The 24,052-nt window shown below is 38.2% G+C and overlaps 1 protein-coding gene across 1 annotated transcript; it reads right to left on the bottom strand.

Annotated features, from left to right (window-relative positions):
• Positions 1 to 5: 5 nt before the first annotated feature.
• On the bottom strand, positions 6 to 23,730 carry LOC103998068 (E3 ubiquitin-protein ligase KEG). The gene is made up of 16 exons (XM_009419448.3): positions 22,472 to 23,730; positions 21,201 to 21,569; positions 20,892 to 21,122; positions 20,020 to 20,145; positions 19,591 to 19,924; positions 19,348 to 19,505; positions 17,534 to 17,691; positions 11,290 to 11,411; positions 11,000 to 11,134; positions 9,772 to 9,896; positions 9,302 to 9,406; positions 8,912 to 9,145; positions 2,428 to 2,761; positions 2,117 to 2,305; positions 1,720 to 2,025; positions 6 to 1,620 (listed from the first exon to the last, which is right to left on the bottom strand). The coding sequence occupies exons 1-16, from the start codon at positions 23,269 to 23,271 to the stop codon at positions 400 to 402; spliced, it is 4,947 nt and encodes a 1,648-aa protein (XP_009417723.2). The 5' UTR covers positions 23,272 to 23,730; the 3' UTR covers positions 6 to 399.
• Positions 23,731 to 24,052: the final 322 nt, after the last annotated feature.

The raw sequence follows: 24,052 nt of genomic DNA, 5'->3' as shown, positions 1-24,052 counted from the left end.
GAGAATGGTAGAAACTAAAAATCATCGACATTTCAAGAGCAACAACGACGACAACAATTTTCTCAAGCACCTGTCAGATATGAGAATCTGTACACCAGCATCAAAGACTAACACAATGACAGTAGTACGTCCATAGTTTATATGGATACAAACTAGGAGGAGAAACTGACTACTACATTCCTCACCAAGAAAATGCTGCTTTATGTCCTGGTTGCATTAAGAAATTTGTCTCTAGAGCTGACACTTGTTATGCAATCTCATATAACCAGCTTGAGATCCAACTTATAATAGCTTAGATACTTTACCGGCGGCAGGCCAAAAGAAGTGGAATGAGGAAAGAATAAAGAGAAAGAATTGCTGAAACCCCTACTACAAGCAGCAGTTATCAATAGCACAGGACTAGGTTGAGATGTCATCAAGAACAACATCAGCTGGATCCCCTATCCACAATCTTCCATCCCTCCACTTGAACCTGATCCTCAGCTTCCCGTTAGCATCTATGCCCATGATCTCACCCTTGCTAGCAGATGTCTCCATTCCCCATCCCCACCTTGGCATCACCAGACCCGGTTTTATTCTTATCCTGTCACCTACTCTGAATGCTCTCACCTTTTCCACCTCCCACTCTTTGCATACCCATAGTCTCTCTCTGAAACAGAAAGCAATTCTCAACTCCCCATCCTCTGCCCTGTGCACCACTCCTATACTGGCATGTGTCACATCTCCCCACTGGTATGTTGGGGTCAGAATAGCTTCCCTCACTTTGACCCAATCACCAACTTGCACTTTCTCTTCCTCCAATCTGTCCACCTCGGCTGGGTCAATCATCCAAGCTTTAGATCCTGCTGGTGTATATATTCTTAGCTTCCCGTCTGCATCTACAGAAGATATAGTCCCAATGCTAGCATGGCTGTGGGTGGACCAACCAAATCGTGGCTGCTTCACACATTTCTTTATTTTCACCCGGTGCCCCACATCAAGCCTGTCTACCGCCTCAAGGTGCGCAGCAGGTCCCACCCACCTCTCCTGCTCACCGCAAAACGCAACATGAACGGTTCCATCCCACATATCTTGTTCATACCCTATTCCATGCACTACACCGATGCTTCCAGGTTTCAGGGACTTCCAACAACCTGATACATCTTTAAGCCTGACCCAATCACCAACCTCATACACTTCCTCCTTCTCAAGGTCTGCAGGGTCTCCTTTCCACAGCCCTGGAATGCCAAAAAAGGACACCCTGACTTCTCCATCTGCATGCACACCAGTTATGATGCCTCTAGAATCAGGCCGAGCATCTCTCCAGCCCCATCTTGGTTCAACAATTACAGCACGAAACCGGACGTAGTTCCCTATTTTCAGACATGGGACTTTCTCAACGTCCATGCAATGAGTAATCCATTTCCCCTTCCTGAAACACCCAGCCAACTCCAAGTATCCAGAGTCTTGTATGCTATGAACAACAGCTACACTTTCTTTCCCAATGCTGTTCCAGTCATAGGTGGGTCTAGAACCAAGACTTGGCTTCAAACGCACCCAATCTCCTACTGCAAAGCCTGTAAGTCTCTCGGCATCTCCTGGGGCAACTTTCCACAAGCTACTTCTACCAGCAACCTTAATCTGCATTAAACAATAATTTGTGGAGGAAATAGAGAAAAAAATAATTATGCTGAATCTAACACAAGAACACTATTGTTAGCAGATAGATAAATGTCTCACGTTCAAAGTTCCATCCATATCTATTCTTGTTATTGCCCCAACAGTTGCTGCAGTTTCATTTGACCATCCTAGTCGTGGCTGAGATATGGATGGCATCAAATGAATCTTTTCTCCTACTTCAAAGGGCTGCACCTTCTCCATATCCGCCACTGAGCAGCTGAAAGGTTTACTTCTGAAGCACAAGGCAACACCCATATCGCCATCATCTTCTAGACTATGGATTATCCCAATACTGTTTCGTGTGACATCTTCCCATCCATACTTGGGAGATGGTACTGAAGCTTTAACTCTGACCCAGTCACCAACCTGCACACCACATTTGTTTCAAGGATTTGGAATTTCAGATATGATATTTGCCAATGCCTTTTTTGAGGATCAAATTTATAGAGAAAAGTACCTTAAAGTTCTCGACCCTTTCCATATCAGAAGGATCAGCTTGCCAATGGGTTGATCGATTTGGAATATCAATTATGAGCAGACCATCAGTCTCTATCTCAATTATTTTTCCCACACTATGATGTGTCTCACCACCCCAAGCATATCTAGGCTCTGCAACAGATCTCTTTACGCATACTTGGTCACCAATCTGAAAACGTTAAAGTAGAGAATGTGAATAAAATATATTTCAAAAAAGGACAAAAAAAGTGTAGTAACAAAGAAAAAAAACTGAAAATCATATATTATCTAACAACCATGTATCTCACTTACCCTGAAAGGTTCAACAGGTTCAACTTCCTCAGGTTCACAGTGCCATGGAGTAGCCAAATAGCAAAGACCTAGCAAAAGGCTACTATCAGGTCTGATGGAATACACAATCCCAATGCTTCCAGGAGTTACAGCTTCCATGCCATGAATAGAAGCTGTTAATGAGGGGCGAACGCGGACCCAGTCACCAACCTTAAATTCTTCAACTCTTTCCATTTCAGCAGGATCAGCTCTCCATCCCCTGGATGCTCCAGGAAAACCAACCCTTAAGATACCATCATCATCAACACACAGTACAGTCCCAATGCTATCTCGTGATTGACCACGCCATCCAAATCTGTAGAAGGAACAATAAATAGCAACTATTAATGAACTCAGCTTGAGAGAAAAACCAACATCATGAAGAAAAAGGATTTCTCGTCCTAGATCCATATCGGCCCATGCCCGGACCAATACAGGTTTGGTCCATACTGGCATACCAACACGGTATGCCAGTACATCCTAAAAACAAAAAAAAACCTAATATAGGGAAATACAATCAATATTGATGGCAACAAAGTGATTCTACACCAAATTAAAACACATTGAATAAGGACTGAAAGCAGTATCTAAAGAATTATGGCCAATTACCAGAATATAACCAACACAGAAAACAGGGTTGCATTAGTTAGCTAATAACCAACAAAATTGTCTGATTATGAAAATATAAAACTCTACGAATTCTACTATGGGGTTTGTACAGTCTTTTATTAACTTAGAAAACAGTATGATAAAGGTCCCAGAAATATCGTGTGTTGGATTTTTCAAAAGAAAGGGGTGTCTAGTAGTTATACTGAGGTGACAAAAGATAGATATAAAGTTGAGCATCTCAGTAAGTTCTATATCACTGCAGGTTTTACCAAAAGCTTTAGTTCTATCACTTTATTTTTTCACAATGAACTAACTAGGCATACTCAGAATAAACTTTCATCGAGGAAAATGTTTGTTAATGATATTCTTTTAATTAAAGAGATTAATAGGGATTAATCCAAAACTTCTATGGTAGCAAACATGAGAAAATAAGGATATTAGACTAGACAAGAGTAAGACTACCATATCAAGTGAAACTATAGCAATATCAAAAGATGAAATAGGCAGAGAACATTTTAGAAGTATTGATTATCTTCAATCATTCAATAGAAAATTTTTTTTTATGAAGATATCATTTATTGCAATCAAGTGAGATAACAAAAGTGGTGCAAGACATCCAAAGTGCTATATAATTGTTGTGTGACCCTTTCTATAGCTGAAAGCCAATTATTTTCTATAGCCCATGGATCATCTCATACTGAGAGATGACCCAATTTAAGCTCTAGACTATCCAGTTCTTTTTAAGTTTATAGTCGGCCTGGCTAGGTTTGATTTCTGAAGACTAGAACAGGTTATTAATAAAAAGTGCCTTTTGGGCTCAGTTAGATAATCGCAGTGTCACTGCTGCCTTCATCTGAAGTTAAAGAACAAGAGAGGAAGATAACATAAAGAACAAGAATTCTAGCTCTTGCCTCTTATCTCCAATACAACTTATGTCCTCAAGTGAAGATTAAAGACTTCAATTGATTGCAAGTCACCAAGGTTATATTTCTCTAGTATTTCTGCTCCCATTAATATCAAAAAATACAGGGCGATACAATGGTCTGTACCACGAGACCATATTTGTCCAACTACTGGCAGGTGGATCACGATTGGATCCACAACACAAAAACCATAAAAACTAACACAATTTGAGAAGTGTAAACAATAAAATGCCAAATGATGCCTTCAATCTGTTCCAATTTATAATAAAATAGGACACAAATTAAATATTTATTACATTATGTGTTTTGGTTTAGAATATGGAGTTGGTAAGAAGAGGAACGATTCATATAACATTGAATTGTCATGTTCCATAACTAGAGTTTGTGTTGGAAGTCCAGACACTAGCGGAAGTTTTTGGTTTTCTCCAATCTTTTCTTCTATCATCTCTCTCCTTGTGTTGTTACTTTTTATAAAACCTGTGTTCTAACAAAATATGAGACATGGTCAAGAGCCAGCTTGCGCCAAAAGCAACAGACAAAAATATGGTGCTTCTAAGAGGTGATCGTGGACATATAGGTCAATATAGGTCACCACCATGGCTTTTAGGAATAACATGATCCAGTTGCACATCCTTCAAACCGTGTATTGGCAGGAGCGATGGGCAGTAATCACCCTTTTTCTTAGCTAATTTTGGAGACATAAAAGCCCAAATACTTAAATTCAATAAAATGAAAAAATGATGGGAAACGAGAAATATAAAGATTTGCACAAAGCACAAGTAAAACTAAAAAATAAATATACAATCACATTCCACTAAAATATCATCATGAGCATAAAGACTAATTTAGTAGCATGTCCTATTACATATAGAATTTTACTTAAAAATTAAAATAACATGGGTAGTATTACATAATTAAACTGTTGTTGATTTAAATGTGTGACTGGATGTGTCACCTCCTATCAAGCATAATCATATTCTGAGGGAAAATAATACAACCTCCAAAAGAAAATTTAGAGGAGGAGAAAAGGGAGGGAGACAAATATAAAAGAGATAAAAAAAATAAAAAGATTAAGGAAATAGAAAGATTTATTATCACTTCAATGAATTGCCCAAGGGACCGAAGTAATGTATTTTACAAATCAAGAAAGCTTTGACTTGATCTAACCTAATAAAGACTTGAAATTATAACTATGGTGTGCTCCCTCATTATTTGTTTAGTATTCTGCCTACCCCTGGCAATCCCTTACTGAATTCATGAACTGGTCAGGTACCCATGAGGCATGTGGTACCTGCCTTAGGGATGATGGCCCTAGCTTTTTTTGTCCTATGGATGGCCAGCCCCTAATGGGATTCAAAAAGAGGTAAAAAACATGGTCCACTTCCCTTCCTCCTCCCTCTTGGATGATTAGGGGTGTTCTTAGGTGTCTTTGGTTCGAATTAAGACTGACATGAACAAGGAAACTCAAGATGGATCAGTCATTCTTGTTGACCAGGACAAATTCCAATCCAAGTAAATTTGCCTAGTTGACAAGCTAGACCTTGAAAAAACTGATCAAATTCATGCATAAGCTATGCATTCATAGCATTCATGTGGGATTTAAGGAATTTTACATAACCCAGTTGCTCAAAAAGTTAATCCAAATTATCTACATGCACCCTTATAAATAACTGCACCACCATAAGAATGATAATCTGGCATTGCCGCTCCCTCACCTCAAAGTAAAAATCAGCTGTGCCAATGAAAATCAACAACACATTAACACTAAAGAGTTAGAATGCTGTTGGGCTAATTGACCAAATAGCAACATCTAGAAATATCAACTAATTCAAGAACATTGATGCTTGGTTTACATGTCCGCTAATGCTATTTTATATACATTAATTGAAGCAAGGATTACAATTTCAGTTCATACCGGTGTATCAAGCCCTTTTTGGTATGGTACATACCGAGGCATACCGATGGTACACTCAAAATCATAAAAAAAAACCCTCCAAAAATACTTAGAAAATAGAGAAAAATTATATTAGGATTTTTAAGTTAGACATAAGTATAAATTTAATACAATTTTAGCAAAAATAATGTAAATTAGGAAAGAATAATGCCACATATTTTCGGGCTTTGAAAAGTAACTTTGTGATACACTCTAAATCATCCTTTCATTAATATTAAATTATCTATAAAAAATTATTTGAATTAATATATTATTTTTTATACAACTTAAATTTTAAGATTCAAATGAATTCAATAATCAATCAATGGATGAACCTAGTTCTACAAAAAAAAACGAGACTCCATAGGTGGTGGATCGAGATCCTTCATCCTATGTATCAGTATATCAATGTGATATGTTTGTCGGACCCAATCCTGAAATTGGTCCCACGACAGTGTATTGATACATCGTATGTCATTGGTGTATCAATGTAGTGATGGTCATAGTCTGATCTTCATGAACTATATGTGTCCGAGGCGGGTCTTAAGGCAACGATGAATGTGACATGTATTAGTGTGGAGCATAGAGAATGTCATAACTTTTACTCTCGCTAGTGATATGTTGCTCCGTATCGTCAGATCGATCATCATACTGTTGCTCGAAAAAGTATGACCAATGATTTCAATAGGCGCTCGGGCGAGGCGAGGCCCGAGGGCCTCGCATCACTTCCAGGCGACGCGCTTCAAAGAGGCGCCGCCTGGGCGCTCGCCTGAGCCCAGGCGTCGGGCGCTTCGGGCGAGCGCCTGGGTTAAACCACGTGACCGAACCAGCATTTTAGGTTTGGTTCGGTCTCCGGTGCTTTAGTTGGTTCAATCGAACCAACTAAAGCACTGATATCAGCTATCGCTGCCCAACCCTAACCCTGCTCGCGTTCACGCTACCGCCGCTGCAACTGTTGCCGCTCCTGCTCCCGCTGCTCACCGCTGTCACTGCTCACACTCCTGCTGCTCGTCGCTGCTCGCTGCCACTGCCGCTGTCGTCGCTCCCACTGCTGCTATCGCCGCTCCCGCTCCCGTTGCCGCTGTCGCCGCTGCTGCTCACTTTTACCGCTGTCGCTGCACCCTCGATCTTCCCTTACACTCCTCTTCCTTCTCTTTCGAAAGTATACTGTTAATAGTATACTGTATACTGTTAACAGTATACTGAATACTGTTAGCAATATACTGTATACTAGTAACAGTAATGTATTTGTATTTATTAGATTAATGATATATTATTTTGATTTTAATACTATTAAATAATTATATTTATTAATTATATTATATATTTTAATATTTTAACGTCTCGTTTCGCTCAGGCGAGCGCCTAACGCCTCGGGCGTTTTTGGACCTTGGCGCCTAGTGCTTTTTAAATCACTGAGTATGACCAACTATCACCATATTATTATTGGCCGTAAAGATTCTCCATAATACGACGACTGTGAATATGATGAGCTTCGCTCTATATCTACGTCATGAAGGCTCTAGCGTATCTATTAAAAATCATCCACTGGCCTCTCCTTTCCCTTTCAAGCATAAACTTGATCAGTACCTCGTCGAGTTCCATGATCTGAATCTTGAGTGGCATGTGTAAAATTCTGCTCCTCGGTCCATGCACCACCCTCAAATTAGCCTCTTGATTAGAGTATTTTTCCTCTTAATCCTCCCAAATTAGCCTCCTAAATTTGATCCAATCTACAAATTGTAGCTTTGATGAGTTTAGAAGAGTAAAAATATAAGAATAAAAGAGAGATATGAGTGAAAGAGTTTGAGTATAAGAGATTGAAAGAATGAAATGAGTCGAAATAGTGAGGAAAGGGTTTAAAAAACCCTTTTCTAAGTCTCAAACGATCAAATTAACCGTTTGAAATAGGACAATCTCAACCCTTGATCGGTAACGATCGAAATCCGACCATTACCGATTGGTACAGATTGGTAACGATCAGATTTCGATCGTCATCACCTGGTACAGACCCTGTATCGCCCGATACGAGGTTAAGTGACCGATACAGCCCGGTAGATGGTGGTCTGTGTATCAGTATCCTATCGAACCAATATGTACCACCCCTATTGGACGGTATGCATAAGTACAGCAAACCCTGAATTGAAGCATTCATTTCTGCTATGTATTTCATCAGTTAGCTGATAAAAAAAGAAGATGAACTCATTAAACTTGATTGTGTTTGTAACATCAAACATATACAACTACAGTCCTTGACCTTGTTTGGCTGACTCAACATTAGCAAAGTTTTACTGAATCACCTGACCCAGAATAGTTAAAGTTAACAAAGTTAATGTGGATAAAAAGAATTAAAAAAGAGTTGAAATCTCAAGAGTAAACCATGGTTAAAATACTTCCCAAACTGATTGGTAGAAGCCAGTATTTAACGGTCTAGCAACCAACCAAGATATGAGCCGAAAGATTTTGCCTACTTTGGTCCGGGAAGGACTAAGCCACCTGGTAAACTCACCATGTTGGACTTGCATGCAGTAAGCAGACCTATGGCGAACAATAAGTCTACCACATGGTACAAATACCCATCTTAATTTTTTTTTTTTTACAAATATCACGACTGTCTTGCTTTTCTTCTTCTCTTTGTTAGTCTGTCTTGCTTTACGTGGTACCAATACCCATCTTCATTCTCTTTGTTAGTCTCTCATCTTCTCCTTCTTGCTGCAACATAAACACTTCCTCCTATGGGTATGCCTCCTCTTCCTCTTCCTCTTCCTCTTCCTCCTCCACCGCCTCCAGTTCCTCATCTTGCTTTGTGCCTGATCTGGACCATACCAGCAGGTACCGACTCATACCAAGTATCAATAGGACACCCCAAACCGAACTAATATTGGTATTGAAACCGAGAATTTTAATCCATAAAGTCAACTCAGTTCAAATTCTCATGCAGAATTATATGGCAACATCGATAAGTCAAGTCAAAATTGATGCCTAGAATATTCAGATGTACCTTGGTTCTTTAACATCAGGCTTTAGCTTCACATGCTGTCCTCTGTCTAACGGAATCACCTTAATAACCTCGTTTGTCAAAACATGTGCTTCTCCAGTGCAGAAGGATACAACCAAACTGTCACTATTCAGGAGAGTCTGGACAAAACCAATGCTTTTGTGATTTGCACCCTGCCAACCATATGTTGGATTCTCAACACTTCTTTTGAATTTCACCCAGTCCCCAACTTGATATCTGTTAAAATGGTATCAGATATCAATTAAACATTACAGGTACAATTAAATAAAGCATTCAATTATGATTGTTAGAATATATACAAATAATTTATTCTGACATACATGGAAATATATCTAGTCACAGAATTTAAAAGACCAAGAACTTTCACCATACATGGTTGGAGAGAGATGAACTCCTTTGTCCAGGAGTGCTTCCACCAATGCTTCAGAGATCCATTCTCGAGGCAGGCCCTCAAGAAAATCACGCAATGTCCAGCCCCTGTATCAACAGTACAAACCAGAATGTTCTTTTTGGTTTGGACCTTTCCACTCAAAATAAGAAAGTACTTATTTGCTGAAAATTAAAGCTAAAATGATATTGTATCAACCTTTACGCCAAGATAATGGAAGCATAATTACTTAAAAGATTATTGATTTATGAGGATCGAACAACGACTAAGGGCCCTAAAGTAAGATAATAACAAACTGATCATATAATCAAGTAGGCAATGCAGAAAACAAGTGAGTCAACAAGTTCTATGCTTCTTTTGCTGAAACAATTTATACGAGAACCACAAGAACAAGGCATTAATCTGACCATAAAACAGCAAGAGGATTCAACTAAGTTACAGGGTCAGCCCTTGCCTGTGGTTTCGCACATCAACATCGGGAGATGGGTACTGCAGCATTACAACAATCCAGTTGAGATTTTCACGTATCATTTTTGCTGCATCAGCTGCAATATGGAAGGCATTGTCACCATCATCATCCTGATGAATTTCAGCCAGATTAGTATATTAGTACAAACAAATTTCAACGATAGATGCCACAAAATGTAACTATGATAATTCTAAAGCATGTAAGGGTAGGTCCAACCCAAATTACAGACATCTCGAACAACTTTTTGCATTGCAGTTTATCCTTCTCACCCACAAATATATTAGATGACACAATCAAAACTAAATACTTGCGCAAAATTGTAAAGTAACCTATTACTGAAGAATTTGATTATGGACAAGATGAATAGAAAGAAAATTCCATTCCCATGGATCCAGAGTTGCCTTGGTCAATTTTATTCTCTCCACCATTTTCTCAAATGTCTGATGAAAGAAGGATTCTATGTTATGCATGTTTTAGAAAGACAAGTAATCTACTCATAAGGGAGGGTACTTAAATTCTTGAAACTTGAAACCTTAATTGTATACTCTAAAACATAAACCATAATTTATTTGAATTCAATCTAAAAGAGTTGTGACTTCAACATTGCTCCCCTTGGGAGACAATGGTGGCAAAAGTTTGTCTGGCATCAATATTCACTATTTTTTTAACCCAGACCATTTGCCACGGCTGGGAAGAGCAACCTAATTGGTGAAAGCAGTTTCTCTTATATATTTCAGAATATGATACTCAATTCACTTGTATCCAGATCACTTGTCTGATGAGCCATTTCACAAATACCTTACCTTTATCTCATCTTTGCCATTTTTCTGTTCTTTTTCAACCGAAGCACTAAAAAACAATTGAAACCATCAAACTTGGTGAACTGAGACTCCTTAAACTGTTCATTTCTGAACTTTTGACTCATCAAAATTGTCTAAAGATGAAAAGGAAATAGAAGAACATCATCTAGTCAGAATCATTGTAACATATGCAAAAGACAATTTTTGAGATGCTGAACAGTGTCAAAATTATGCTGTCAAAGAAATTTATTAACTATAGGAAAACTTGTCCACAAAGCTTCTACGAAGATGTTGAGATATTGGAAGTAAATCTTTTACTTGCAAAATGAAGTGCTCAGATATAAACAGCATATTTGAAAACTTATACAGGAAGTAACTTCATTATAAACTAAACTAGGAAGTAGTCATAATACCTGCAAATTACAGTTTGCTCCAGCAGCTAGAAGCAAACCAACACATGAATTTGCACCTCTATTTAGTGCAACATGGAGGGGTATTGTATTTTGGGCATTTCTTATGTTCACATCAATCCCAGCTTCCAGAATTATCTAGCCATAAGTAATAACAGGGCACTAAATATTAGTATTGATCCAAGAAACCTTTTTTTTTATCCAAGAAACACTAAAAGCAACAAATGTAAAATGTGTAACTATTATTTAGTTAACATTAATCAAATTTAAAACTATGGATAGGCCTATGTTACCTTCACTAACTCTGCATCATTTATCATCGCTGCTGTATGCAAAGCTGTCCGGAAGTGCATTTCATCTTGGGCTGTGGGATCTGCACCGGCAGTGAGCAATATTCTAACCAGTTCCCGACCCTCTGTCAAAAGGTTCCCAACCAGTTAATTAATGTTAATATGACACAAGCATCTCAAAGCTCACACTAATTCTTATATAAAAAAAAGTTTTAGTGCATTCCTAACATGAAACAAAGCTGATCAGTACGAAGAGCATCTAAGAGAAAGAATGCAAACGAAAAATATTTATGGTTCTCTTACATTTCCAGAAGAAACACAACATTCTAAATAGGACAATTAAATGCGTTTAAAGAGAAATAAGAATTAAGTTCATACAAGAACATACATAAACATATTGTTTTAGAAAAAAGAACACAGATAAGAAAAGCAGTGTGTCAAATATAATGGATAAAATATCTATCAAGTCTTGACAAGGGAAGAAAACTCAAACTTTTTCCTGTGCATTTGGTGTTCCATAGGGCCAAACTTCCACAGACAGACGGATCATAGCCTCAGCCACATGATGTTAGAGGCTGCCAAAGCTAGAGTGAGAGACTAAGAAACCAAATTATTAGTGTCATAAAATTAAGTCAAAAACTTTCTAGCATACAGAAGTTGACAATAGAAAGGACTGTCATACTAATCGATAGCTTACCCTGCCTACTCCTGAAAGGAAAAACTATGATCTCCTTTCTTTGTACTAGAATATCCACCACAACCTTTCATTCAAATTAAGCCTTGTGCATCATTGATTATTAAGGCCTTAGACTTGACCTTCTTCACCTCTATGTCAGAAAGCTAGGAAACGTCGACGAAAAAAAGGTGATGCAGTCCAAGCTGTCTTGAATGATTAAAACTCCAATTTAAGCCATAAAATAATTTATTTCTTTTCAAAGGAGATGATAGAACTAGAATTTGAATTAATTAGAGACTCTAGTTTAACTGAGACACCTATGTAAAAGTTATATAAAAGCTGACAGAACCTATTCAGAGATCAATAGTTCTGCTGAATACTTGTTTTAGTAATTAGTTTGGAGCAAGGAAACTAGGATCCATATCGGGATAAACACTAAAATTTGATGCTGAGACAAGGCTAAATAAGTTAGATCAATCACATTGGATGAACAGAATGGGAGTTTTTCTAAATATATTAAAAGCAGGACGTTACAAAAGAAAAGAAGGAAAATAGAGAAGATAGAAAACTGATTAAGTGTGAACGCTATTAGCAAATTCTCCATTCAATTAATATCACTTTCTATTTATCATAACCAATTGACAAACTTAAAGTAGATTTCAGTAAAGCTTAAGGGCATACAGACAAAAAAGAATTGCCCACATTTGGTTTTCCCTTAAGGATTTCCACTGATTAAAGATCTTATCTCGCATTATAAATTAGACTTCCTAAAAGCCTTCTTAGGATAAGAATGGTGCGCTAGGCGCCAAGGTCCAAAAACGTCTCAGGCGCTAGGCGATCGCTTGAGCGAAACAAGATGCTAAAATATAAATATATATAATATAATTAATAAACATAAGTTTTTAAATAAAAATATGATATTAAATTAAGAAAATCTTGCAAAATCATAATATCACATTAGCAAAAAGTCTCAAAATTCAAAACAATAACAATAATTTTAAATAAATAAAAATTAACAGTATTAAAATCAAAATAATATATTATTAATCTAATGCTGGTATACAGGCAAGGAGCCAAGTATCAAGTGCATCCAATTTATGGTGACTATTACAAATTTTGAAGATGTACGACATTTAAATACTGTTAGTAGTGAAACTATAAATAGTTCAGGGTGTATTTCATTTATAAAGAGGTGAAACAAAAATTACTATTAGTAGTAATAGTGGTACAAGGAGACGAGAGGAAGGAAACTTCAAAAGACTTTACTATAAACTATAAATAAAAATTTAAATATGTTTAACTTAACAATTGATATGATTTTTTTTCATAGCACAATGACAACAATAGATCCATAGCCGATCCCAAGTAGTTGGGATTTTGTGGCTTTGTTGTCATTGCACTCCATTTTATAAAAAAGAGGATCTAGCACTCTTTTTTTAAAATGTTGTGCATGCCTCAGCCTTGGTTTGTCGTCTTCTACCATCACAGACAATTGCTCATCCTGCAAAATCACACAGCCAAACTTCTTGGATAGTACATTATTTATTGGTTAATGGGAAACAAGCTCAATTGACCACCAGAAGATGATTATATTTTTCAGAAAATTTAGTATGGCTTCCACAAGGACAAGGGCAACATTAATGCAATAGCAGCAGTAAAAACGACAATGAAAAACACAAAACTGATTGCAACTTGTTCAAGTCAACCAAGTGGATCATTTCTATCCATTTAGCTTATTAAGGGCAACAACCTCAGACCAACCAAGGTCTACATTTCCTCTCTTTTCCATATCAAGTTGTCTTTAGTCTTACTTCCCCTCTATGTCTTTTTTGAATATAATCGTGTTACCTTCTAATACATAGTAATAAGGTCTTCCGCAATCAAACATGCCAAGAATATCAATAATGCATTTCATCTTCAACGAATGCTATCTCCAAGTTACCACCAAAGCAATCATTTTTTTTATCTTCAAATTCCTCATTATAACTCCAGAAATTTTTAATGTGCTCCTTTTTTAAAAAATTCTAGTAAATCTGGATCCTATTCCAAATTACCAAAAGGGTATGATTATCAAATAGCATAAACCATACACTTAAACCTGAATATGCTGTACATGTTCATGGCAGAATGCAAGTAGATAATGGCTTATTCTTCATGTAAATTTTTCATGACTCAGAAATCCATCTTAATTCAAATCTACAACACTAAGTCCCTAAGGCCACAATCATGTATTTACAAGTAATTAAAATAAAATAATGAATCCCACTACTAGAGCAAATTTGTATTTATATAAAGACTCCGACAATATTTTAGCCAAAAATAATAACCTGCAGAAAGCCTCTTGATCCACAATATGCTAGTCATTAGAAAAATATTTTTGTTTCATAATTTATATAGTCCAAGAATATCTTCCTTCTAGAAACCTAATAAAACTGAAGCACATTATCTAATAAAACTAACCAATAAAAAAATTGTACCCAATAATTTGCCTGAAAATCTTGTGCAGCAGAAGGCCTAAGCTTTGTTGATTGGTTGAGTGGCTGCTGAAGATGGCAGATAGAAAATCTAATAATCTGATGGTTTCCTTGGCAACAAGCTAGAAGGAGAAGAAGAACGGGAAAATACAAAGAGAAGAAAGTAAAGACAAATTTGGAAATGGGAAGGTGTAAGATGAGAGAATGTAGATGCTAGCAGCAAAAGGCACTCACCAAGCTTAAAAAATATGTAATTTTATTGCACATCTAGGGTTCAAAAAACCAAGCAGACATGTACATATCACTAGGCTTTCACTGGTCTGCCCCTGAACCTGCACATGAACTAGGCCAACACCGGTCCTTCACCTGGTTCTTTCACTATTACCAGACCGTAACCTCACGTGTGGTTCTTGGATCCAAAAGAGATCCATGGCTTCTTTTTAGCCCTGCCACTTTCCCCTTCATTCTCATTTCCTCTCATTTCCTCTTTCAATCCCTTTCAAATGTCACCCATTTTCTCCCCCAAACTCCAATCACCAAGGGGTGGCTTAATTTCAACAAGTAGAAGGTTCAATCCCAAGTTCTGAACCATATTTTCACAAAAAATTGGACAAATTTGAGTATAATCTTTTAAGTTTTAATATAATCACTCTCTATATGGTTGCAATTAGTTTAGGATTTATTGCTATCAGTTATTTTATGAAACTAGGTTAGTATTTAGACACTTTACCTTAACCGATTTGTGGCTGATCCACAAATATCAAGCCTGGAACCTTACAAATCTAGGCTAGGTCTGTGGGGATCGAAGCTTCATTCTTGTGGATCTAGCCTAGATCCACAAAAAAATAAAGCCAAGATCTGGCTATATTCACAAGAACAAAATCTTCATCCTCACGGATCTATCTTCACAAATCTAGACTAGATCCACATTATATTCGCAAATTTAAGGCTTTATCCATGAGGATCTAGAATAGATCCATATAGATCAAGCCTGGATTTTCAAGATTTTAGGCTAGATCCATCCAGATCTATCCTAAATCTACAAGTTTCAAGGCTTGATCTATGCAGATCTAGCATAGATGTGCATATACCTAGCTTTAATTTTAACGGATCTAACCTTCACTTTTGAAAATCAAATTTGTATCTTATGGTCTGTGGATCTGAATAAGATTGACATCATTTTATAGTAAAATGGTCACAGATCAGCAATGCTCCGATAACATGGCAACACGCTCGATGTTTGGAGCATTACCATCATTGATAATGCATTCATCGTGACCAAGTAGGTCGAGGTGAAAGAATAACCCATTTGAAGCAGTAACTAGAAAGTGGCTTTTTGGATGCAGCCAAATGCATAAAGGCATCATAAGAGATCAAGACTTCTAGAACATAATAGGACCACTTGGTTGGTTCTGGTTGGCGAATGGAACCTAGCCTTATACTTACTGAACAGGTGTTCTTGGTCTGCAGCTGACCGCCCAGTTTCATAAAAACTGCACAAAACTGTAGTAATGGCATGTCTTGTTCAATTCATCACCAAATCAGACCAAAACCTCTTCAACTATTACACTGAATCCTTCAATTGTTTCAAAATCATAATAATTGCCTCTATTATGGGTTGCAAGCAGTCCTAAATTCTTTGATTACTTTTGGTTGATCACCAATCAATGTGATGCAAGGGAAAAAAAAGAGATAAGATACGAAGCAAGGAAGACGATGAATGAGGAAGGATTCTATTTCAGGGGAAAGAGATCTGGTCTGCATCCTTGTTTCTATTTCCATTAATATATGTTATTGCTTGTCCCATTGATACGCCCAGTATACTTCCTTTTACCAATCAGTATCACATATTATACTGGCTGCCCATCAGCCAAGGTGTGAACTAGCATCAAAAGCCTTGCTCCATCCACTCTCACTCTAACTATAATTGCACTGTCCAGTTCCTTCTAAAGAAATATAGACCTCTAAATCCATGTAGGAGTTCCATCTGGCTGAGACACTCATAAACCTAACTGGACCAGGCTCACACCAACTTAGATCAAGCTCCTTTGGGCCCAATTCTACAGAATGGATGCCTTGTACAATAACAAGCCACAGAAGACTAACCCAGTTTATGTATGCCCTTATTTGAGCCTTTCTGACAGTTGGGAAGTCTGATTTGAGGCCAAAAAAGCCCTGACTATGCCCAGGGAATAGGCCACACCATAACAGATTATAACATTTGATTCTCATTTGCCATATCTTTCTTTTTTCTCCATATAATGGATGGTATCTAATTTCTTCTGGTAGTGATATAATAAAATGATGGGAGACTACAGTATGAATGTGTGATATTTTAATATTATTATTAAAATATGTGATTTAACATTGTTGGTGACAATCATGTTTCATTTTGATACATTGATATTGTATGCATCCACTTTTACATAAAACATATGTATTAGACTCTATGAACATTTAGAATTTGGATCTCTGTTTTAATAAATTATATGATTCATTTTGATAGTATAAAAAATCCTTTTATATTTAGTTGTGTGGTCTATAGCACCCATTACTCGCTGTCAGCCACAAAGACCATTGACTATGTTGTGCCACCAAATGGCATATATAAACAAGCTGACCTAGAAGAACCACTGGCATGTGTAGCAACTTACTGACTTCATTGTTGTCTGGCATGCGCCACGCCAACCAGTTGCAACAAGTCACAGCATGTGCTAGTGCTCAATTTCTTTTCATAACTGATGTACAAGTGAAATTCGATGCCTAACTTTATGAAAGAAGTCCAGTTCCGTAGAAGATTATGCCCGTGAAACCAGTAAGCAAATATACAACTTTAAGACATCTGACCCCTGCTTGTCCTCAGCAATGGACAACATTGCTGTGTTTAAATTCCTATATACCCCAAGAAGCAATCTAGTTTAAATTCCTATAGTTCAAAAACAAAGATCATCCATCCTTTACTGGCACCATTTGTTACAGTGTTCCATTCTGTTGACCAAGAAGCTTTTCTAAATTATTAAGATTCCAATAGAGAAGATTCAATTATAGTAGAAAAGCTAGAAAAGCAGCATAATATAGTTTATAAAATGGAAATTACCATTTTCACGAGTTTTCTTAAGAGCTGCAGCCATGCACAATGCTGTTCCATTGGGACTTGATATGTCTATGGCTTCATCTATGTCCTCTTGTGATGCCACCTCAACCCATTTCTTCACCACCTCCACATTCCATGTCTCGATGCACATATGCAAAGGTCTATTCATAAAAAAGATGAGCAACAATAAAAAAGCTATGACTCCCATTATGGATAATATATACAAAACCCCATCAGGAAGTCCTAAATTATGTTTATCATGAAATTTTAAGAACCAATTTATAACAAGAGCATCTCATGTCAAAAAGTATAATATTGCTAATACAGAACAAAACTTTATATTGCTTTTAAAAACTTGCAAAATATTGAATGGTTTAAAATTTTTATGTAGAAACAGAAAACAACAAAAACAAAGAAAGCTTAATAAAAACTCAGCAAGAAATTGACCACAATATGACTCAAAACAAGGCAACAGCCTATGTTGATGAAATAGTTCGACTTCTACTACCACATCTCTACAGAAAGTAAAAGTGAAAGGCCAACAAAAGAAAGAATCTATTTCAAGGCAACAACAATTGATATATAAGAAACTCATGATAAACCATGATATGCGTTAGATGACTTTCGATTAAAACAGGCTCTGAGACAAGTGTTTTTTAGTATTTTTTAAATGAATTTTAGGTCTGAATTTCAATTGCTATTTAGAAAATGTCTGTCATATTTTGAGTTGATATCTCAGTTTTGAGTCCTATTTTAGGTGCATATGGGGTTGCAAAAACCCTTAAGCTAGTACGTAAAAAATTACTGAAAGTTCTAGAAGTCTCTATTCATGAGACTTCAAATAGATGAATTTTATTAAAGCATATTTGTAACCCTATATAAAGACCAATTCTCCACGAACTAGGAACGATATTGAGGTTTACAATAAAATTATAAAAAGGAAGTATCTCCCCTATTGGTGTGATTCATCATCCATGTGAGAGGGGCAACTAGTGTTAAAACCAAGAACTATATTAGGAACCAAAAAAGGACCGAGTACTATCTTTTCCCAACAACCCCAAATTCTCTCCTATTCACTTCTAATCCTCCAAAACCCCAACTCACAATTAAAAAATCCCTAAAACCCTGAACCCTAGCAGAAAATTGAAGCTCAGAACCTACAGATCCAAAATCAGCCAAAGCTGAAGTGATACATGCTACTAGTTGTCACATATTGTTCCATATCAAACAGTTAATGGAGCACTCTTCTGTTCTTAGTCCTACAACTATATGTTACATGTTCCCTTAAATAAATGCATGCTACTAGTACTAGGAAGGGCTTCTATAATGACAACTTGCATAAAGAAGTGTGCAGCTCCATTTAGGTGAAATTTTAATGTGGTGCACTACCATCAATTAGCCAAAGCACTCTTTCCATTTCTAGTCCTACATCAACTATGAGTTGCATGTTCCATTAAATAATACGCACCAGCAGGGAAGGCTTCTATATGACCACTCAGATAAAGAAATGTACAACACCATTTATGATTCATAATCTGGTGCACAGTGCACTATCATCAATCTGCAAAGGACACAAACCACTGATATGTTTTTCAGGCTGGATTTATGGAAATCATATTAGCATGTAAACATCAGCTTAGCAACAATTTTACCAAGACATAATCAGTATTGAAAAAACAAATTAAACATATAAACCTGAACATAATGCATGAGTCATTATAAGAAAAGTAGTTGTGCATGTCCAGAAAATACAGGTAAGTGCTTTCAGCCTTAAAAAATAGAACATTTCAAAAAATAAGGCAGTTGGAAATTCTTACGTTTTCCTCTGCGCATTCAGAATACTCATTGATCTACAGCCTCCATTCTCCAAAATGACAATAGCACAATCAGTAAATCTTTTTGCAATGGCCCTATGCAAAACCGATTCACCCTCATCATCCACTGCATTTGGATCAGCTCCTGCCAAAAGTAATTCCTGCAAAAGTTTAAAGGAGTTTTTTAATTGAGGAAATGTCCACGAAACAAAAAGACCATGCCCTGAAGTATGACATATGACCTACCCGCATGCATTCGGGTTGGCCATGAAAAGCACAAACATGGGTTAAAGATGGACCAAGACCCTCTTTCAGCCTACAACTAACATTTGCAGATCTACTAATCAGAGCACGGACACATTCTGGAGAACCAGCAGCCAAAGCAAACACGATCGGAGGGTCACCATCTCTATCTAAGATGTCCACGTCAGCTTCTTTGAATGCCAAAATGGTTTTCACAAGCTCAACAGAACCCCGCTTACATGCTAAATGCAGGGCAGTATGTCCATCTGCATTCTGTGCTTCTAAAAGAGAACCAACTGAGTTGTTCTTTTCTGATGCAGCCTTGGCAAGCAGATCACTATCACAAAAGAAAGAAAAATGTAAATCCTCACAACAGAGGAACATATTAAATTGATAATCACTATAGGAAGAATCTCAAGACCTTTGACATACCTAACACCAGAAAAGTTTCCCTCGGATATAAGTTGATGCAAATCATTTGGATTACCCTGGAAAACCTCCAAAACAGATGTCGGGGAAGGTTCCATGGTATTTGTTGAAGTAGCCTTTGCAAAATCACTGTGGGAAGCAGATAGGATATGAAAAACTTTGATAAATATAAATGAACTTGTATTACTTTTTGAGAATAAATTCGCCTGACATGGGAATTGAAGAAAAAAAAAACATAAAAGATCCTCACGTAGGACTGGGGAAGTCACAGGGAATCAGTTGCATGGCATTGGACAAGTGATTCATAAATGTATTCTGTAGCCTAAGTTCATTGTCATCAGCATAACCAAGCCTTTTTGTTTGAAAATATTTGGTAGCTAAAAAGAAAGGTCATCACAATAGAAAGAATGCAGAAAAAGGCTGTGATAAAATTGACTATCCAGTTGTCTGTTACCAGTATTAATGAAGTTGAGCAAATTCTGGCCAAGATAATTTTGTAAAGAGAAGAATCTGCATGAATATATGCGAATTAAACCGTTGTAGTTAAAAACATGCAATGAGGGACCAAAACAATTATTCCTATTCAGCAGAGGAGAGTCAAGGAGGGAAATGTTAAGCTTCAGTCCGTAATTAATAGTCACCTTTCAGAACCAAACTGTCATATGTTATGCTCTAAATTGTTTACTATTTTCTAATATAAGGTCCATTCTTATTTCTTCAATTTATAGTGGACTTCAGCATCACAAGAGGGAAATTACTAGAGATAATTTAATATGCAACGATAACAACAAAACTGTAAGACTAGAGATAATTTATTATATGTACACGGTTATATTTAACTGTTACTATTGAACATCAGCAGTTTTAATATTTACTTATCCGGACTAGCAGGAGGACTCCGAGGAACTTCTTGCAAATGCCTAAGAAATATTGCTAGCATTGCATGGAAAGTTGGTCTCTTTGAAGGCTTGAACTGCAGACAGTCTCCAATCATCTTCCAAAGCTCTCTAGGAATTCCGACACCCACTATGCTGGCATACTGAGGAGGCAACTTCCGTGCCTTTACAACAGCCCGATAGATCTCTTCTGCGCTTAGGCCAGCCCATCTGCATAAAAACACCTTAATGCACCATTTAATGGGAAATATGCAATGAGGAACAAAGGAAATGGTTTAGACCACCTACGGGACAGAGCCAGTACACATTTCAACAAGCGTACATCCAAAACTCCAAGCATCTGACTCTGGAGATATACCAATTGCGTCGTCCCAAAATATATTTAGTGATTTCTTCAATGGCTCCCATGCCTCTGGTGCTGTGTAATGCGGACTTAGCATTGTGCAGTCCATGCATGAATGCAAACTTGAAGGGCAATCCTCAGGAACAGATCGAGCTTTCCGGCATGTAGGTCTTTTTAGAATAGCCGGAAGCCCATAATCTGAGACCACCGCACGGCAGCTTGCATCCAAAAGAAGGTTTGATGGCTTTAAATTCATACAAACAATACCTGCTGCATGGAGCTCAGCCACACCACGGGCAATATCTGCCCCATACCTGCAATTAATAAAAGGCATAAGCATGAGAGACCACAACCTCTAAACAATTGGATGTCACAACTAGGGAGATCGAAAACGAACAACTCATCAATGTGATACGAGAGACTTCAAACTAAGTATTATAGCAAATGATCAAAATAAATATGTGTTGGTTTACAGGGAAGATATGGAAAAACATATGATTAATTGTGGTGCTTCCATTTGTTGATCAAAGTTTAGCGTATTACTAAATGACTGTCAACTAGGCTGCATGTGCATTGCATTCATACTGATCTGTTAAATTTATAAGAATCTTCAAGGATGAAAATTCATGTTCATAATACATGGTTCCTTTTACATGAAAATGTTATGGTGTTATCAGAGCTCATAACCTCCATCAGTCCAGAGCATAGCCAAGGTCTGGTCACCCTTAGACAGCAATATGGGCTATCAAAAAGGACAAAATATAGGACCGTTCACCTTGGTTCGGACTGGGACAATTGGTTGCAACGTTCAATATGTTGCTTAGAAGGATTCAGCCAATATGAATCCAGTTTGGTTGGATCTGGGTCTACTCCAGCATGGTACAGAAAACTACTAATCAAAGTGAGAGGCCTACATAGTGAAAATAGGAAACGGCAGTCCAATCATAGTAAAAATAGGAACATAAAATGACCTTCTGAATACATTCCTGATTTGAATTAGGAAAGCAAAAGGCTTTCAAAGCCTTCTCACCAATCCCTAGTGATGATAGGTTTCGTTTTTTTTTTATTTTCCATATCTTAGTTAAGTACAGATATCAACATTATTCGTAGCTGATGTATAAGAGCCCTAAATCCACACATCAAAGAAACTTCTATGCGTGCTTGGTTAATGTGCATTTTTATTAGTTCACTCAAAGCATAATAAGAAGATAAGAACCTGAGTATCTGCTCCAACGTAAGACGGCCTTTGTTCTGCTGCATCTCTGACTGGATGGAGCTGTTGAACTTGTCCATAACGAGGCAAAGGTGTCCATCCATCCGTTTCACACCATGAAATGCGCACACGTTCCTGCACCACATGGAGGCTTGGCGCAGGCTCTCCAGCCGGCTCTGCAACCACACCACATCCATGTCCTCCGTGATTGCCACCCGCTTCACCGCCACCTGGTGCCGGCACCTCCGACCATTTTGACCCGAGGAGAAAGAGGAACCCATAGACAGCAAGGCCGACCACACTTCGTACCCCACCCTCCGGCCCTCTCCGAGCCTCCTGAGCAGCTTGAGGTCATGGTGAGACCCAAGATCGATGGCGGAGGTGGAGGCAGCCCTGCTGCCGGAGGCAGAGCAGCAACCCGACACCGAGGGATGGGAAGAGAAGCCGGTCCTCCTGCACCGACCGCCGGAACCAAAGTAGTCCTCCTCGTTGTCCTCCTCGCCGTCGCCTCCTCCTCCGCCATCATCTTCATCGTCATCGGTGAAGTCGTAATCGAAGGACGGGGAGGAAGGGGAGGAGGCGAGCAGGGAGAGTATAGGAAAGTTCTTGCGTAGGGCCTGGACGCTGTTGCCGACGACGGTCGGGTGGCGGCAGCGGGGGCAGCAGATGGAGGTGTCGGCGGACGCAGCGAACATCTTGGACAGGCAGGCCTTGCAGAAGCCGTGGCCGCAGTGGAGGAGGAGGGGGGCTCTCTCCTCCTCGTCATACCGCGAGTGGCACACGGAACAGCACGGCACCCTCATAATTAATGCACCCCACCCACCTTCCCTCTCCTCCCCACCCCTCTATTCCTCCTCCTCCTCCTCAATTTGGCCGATCACTCCACCCAATCTAGGGTTTCAAAGAGGCGGATTCAGCGAACACACGCGGTGCTGTAGGCAGAAGGGACGAACTATGGCGACGGATCCAGAGACGCAAGAGGCGGAGGCGCACCGAACGACACTGGAATCGCTGCTGCAGCTTTGAGTCGAAAGGGGGCGAGCTTCTTAGTCAGTTGTGCTGATCACTTCAACAGAGGCCGATAGAGGGACAGAGACACCGAGAGAGGGGGAAATAATTGGGAGGATTCGGGAAAGTAAAGGGGCTACTGCAACACCGCTCCTTTACATCTGATCTATCTATCTATCTATCTTCTTATTGTTTTTCTTTTTTTGTCCTCGGAAACACGTCTTCTTCCTCTGCTGCCCACCTTCCCGTGGTGGGTGTGTCTATATTTCGCTCCCCTTTCTTTTTCCCTTTTGCTAGTTTTCCAGCTTCCGTACTCCTTCGCCCCCCCCCCCCCCCCCCCAAAGACGCTTTTACATATATACCCTTTTAATTTAGGAATTTTATAAGTTATTTCTTACTAAATAAATCAGATTCAAAGCTAAAATTATGTCAAATATTTCGATTGGTTATGAAATTATAATTTTTATAAATATAAAATTACTCACATATTTAGGGAAGATAATATGATTGTTCATTGACTTTATCATGCATGAGAACTAATAGAAATGCAAGTCCTCCGTTCACTGCATACAATTT

The sequence above is a fragment of the Musa acuminata genome, chromosome BXJ3-9, assembly GCF_036884655.1.
Source record: "Musa acuminata AAA Group cultivar baxijiao chromosome BXJ3-9, Cavendish_Baxijiao_AAA, whole genome shotgun sequence".
NCBI lineage: Eukaryota > Viridiplantae > Streptophyta > Magnoliopsida > Zingiberales > Musaceae > Musa > Musa acuminata.
This window is presented reverse-complemented; position numbering and strand designations above follow the sequence as displayed.

Excerpts from the sequence above, each read along its gene's own strand:
- LOC103998068 (XM_009419448.3), bottom strand. The coding sequence starts at position 23,271 with ATGAGGGTGCCGTGCTGTTCCGTGTGCCACTCGCGGTATGACGAGGAG. Across the intron at positions 11,135-11,289 it reads ATGATGCAGAGTTAGTGAAG|ATAATTCTGGAAGCTGGGAT; the intron begins GTAACATAGGCC and ends ACTTATGGCTAG. Across the intron at positions 9,407-9,771 it reads GTTGATGTGCGAAACCACAG|GGGCTGGACATTGCGTGATT; the intron begins GCAAGGGCTGAC and ends CTGTTGATACAG.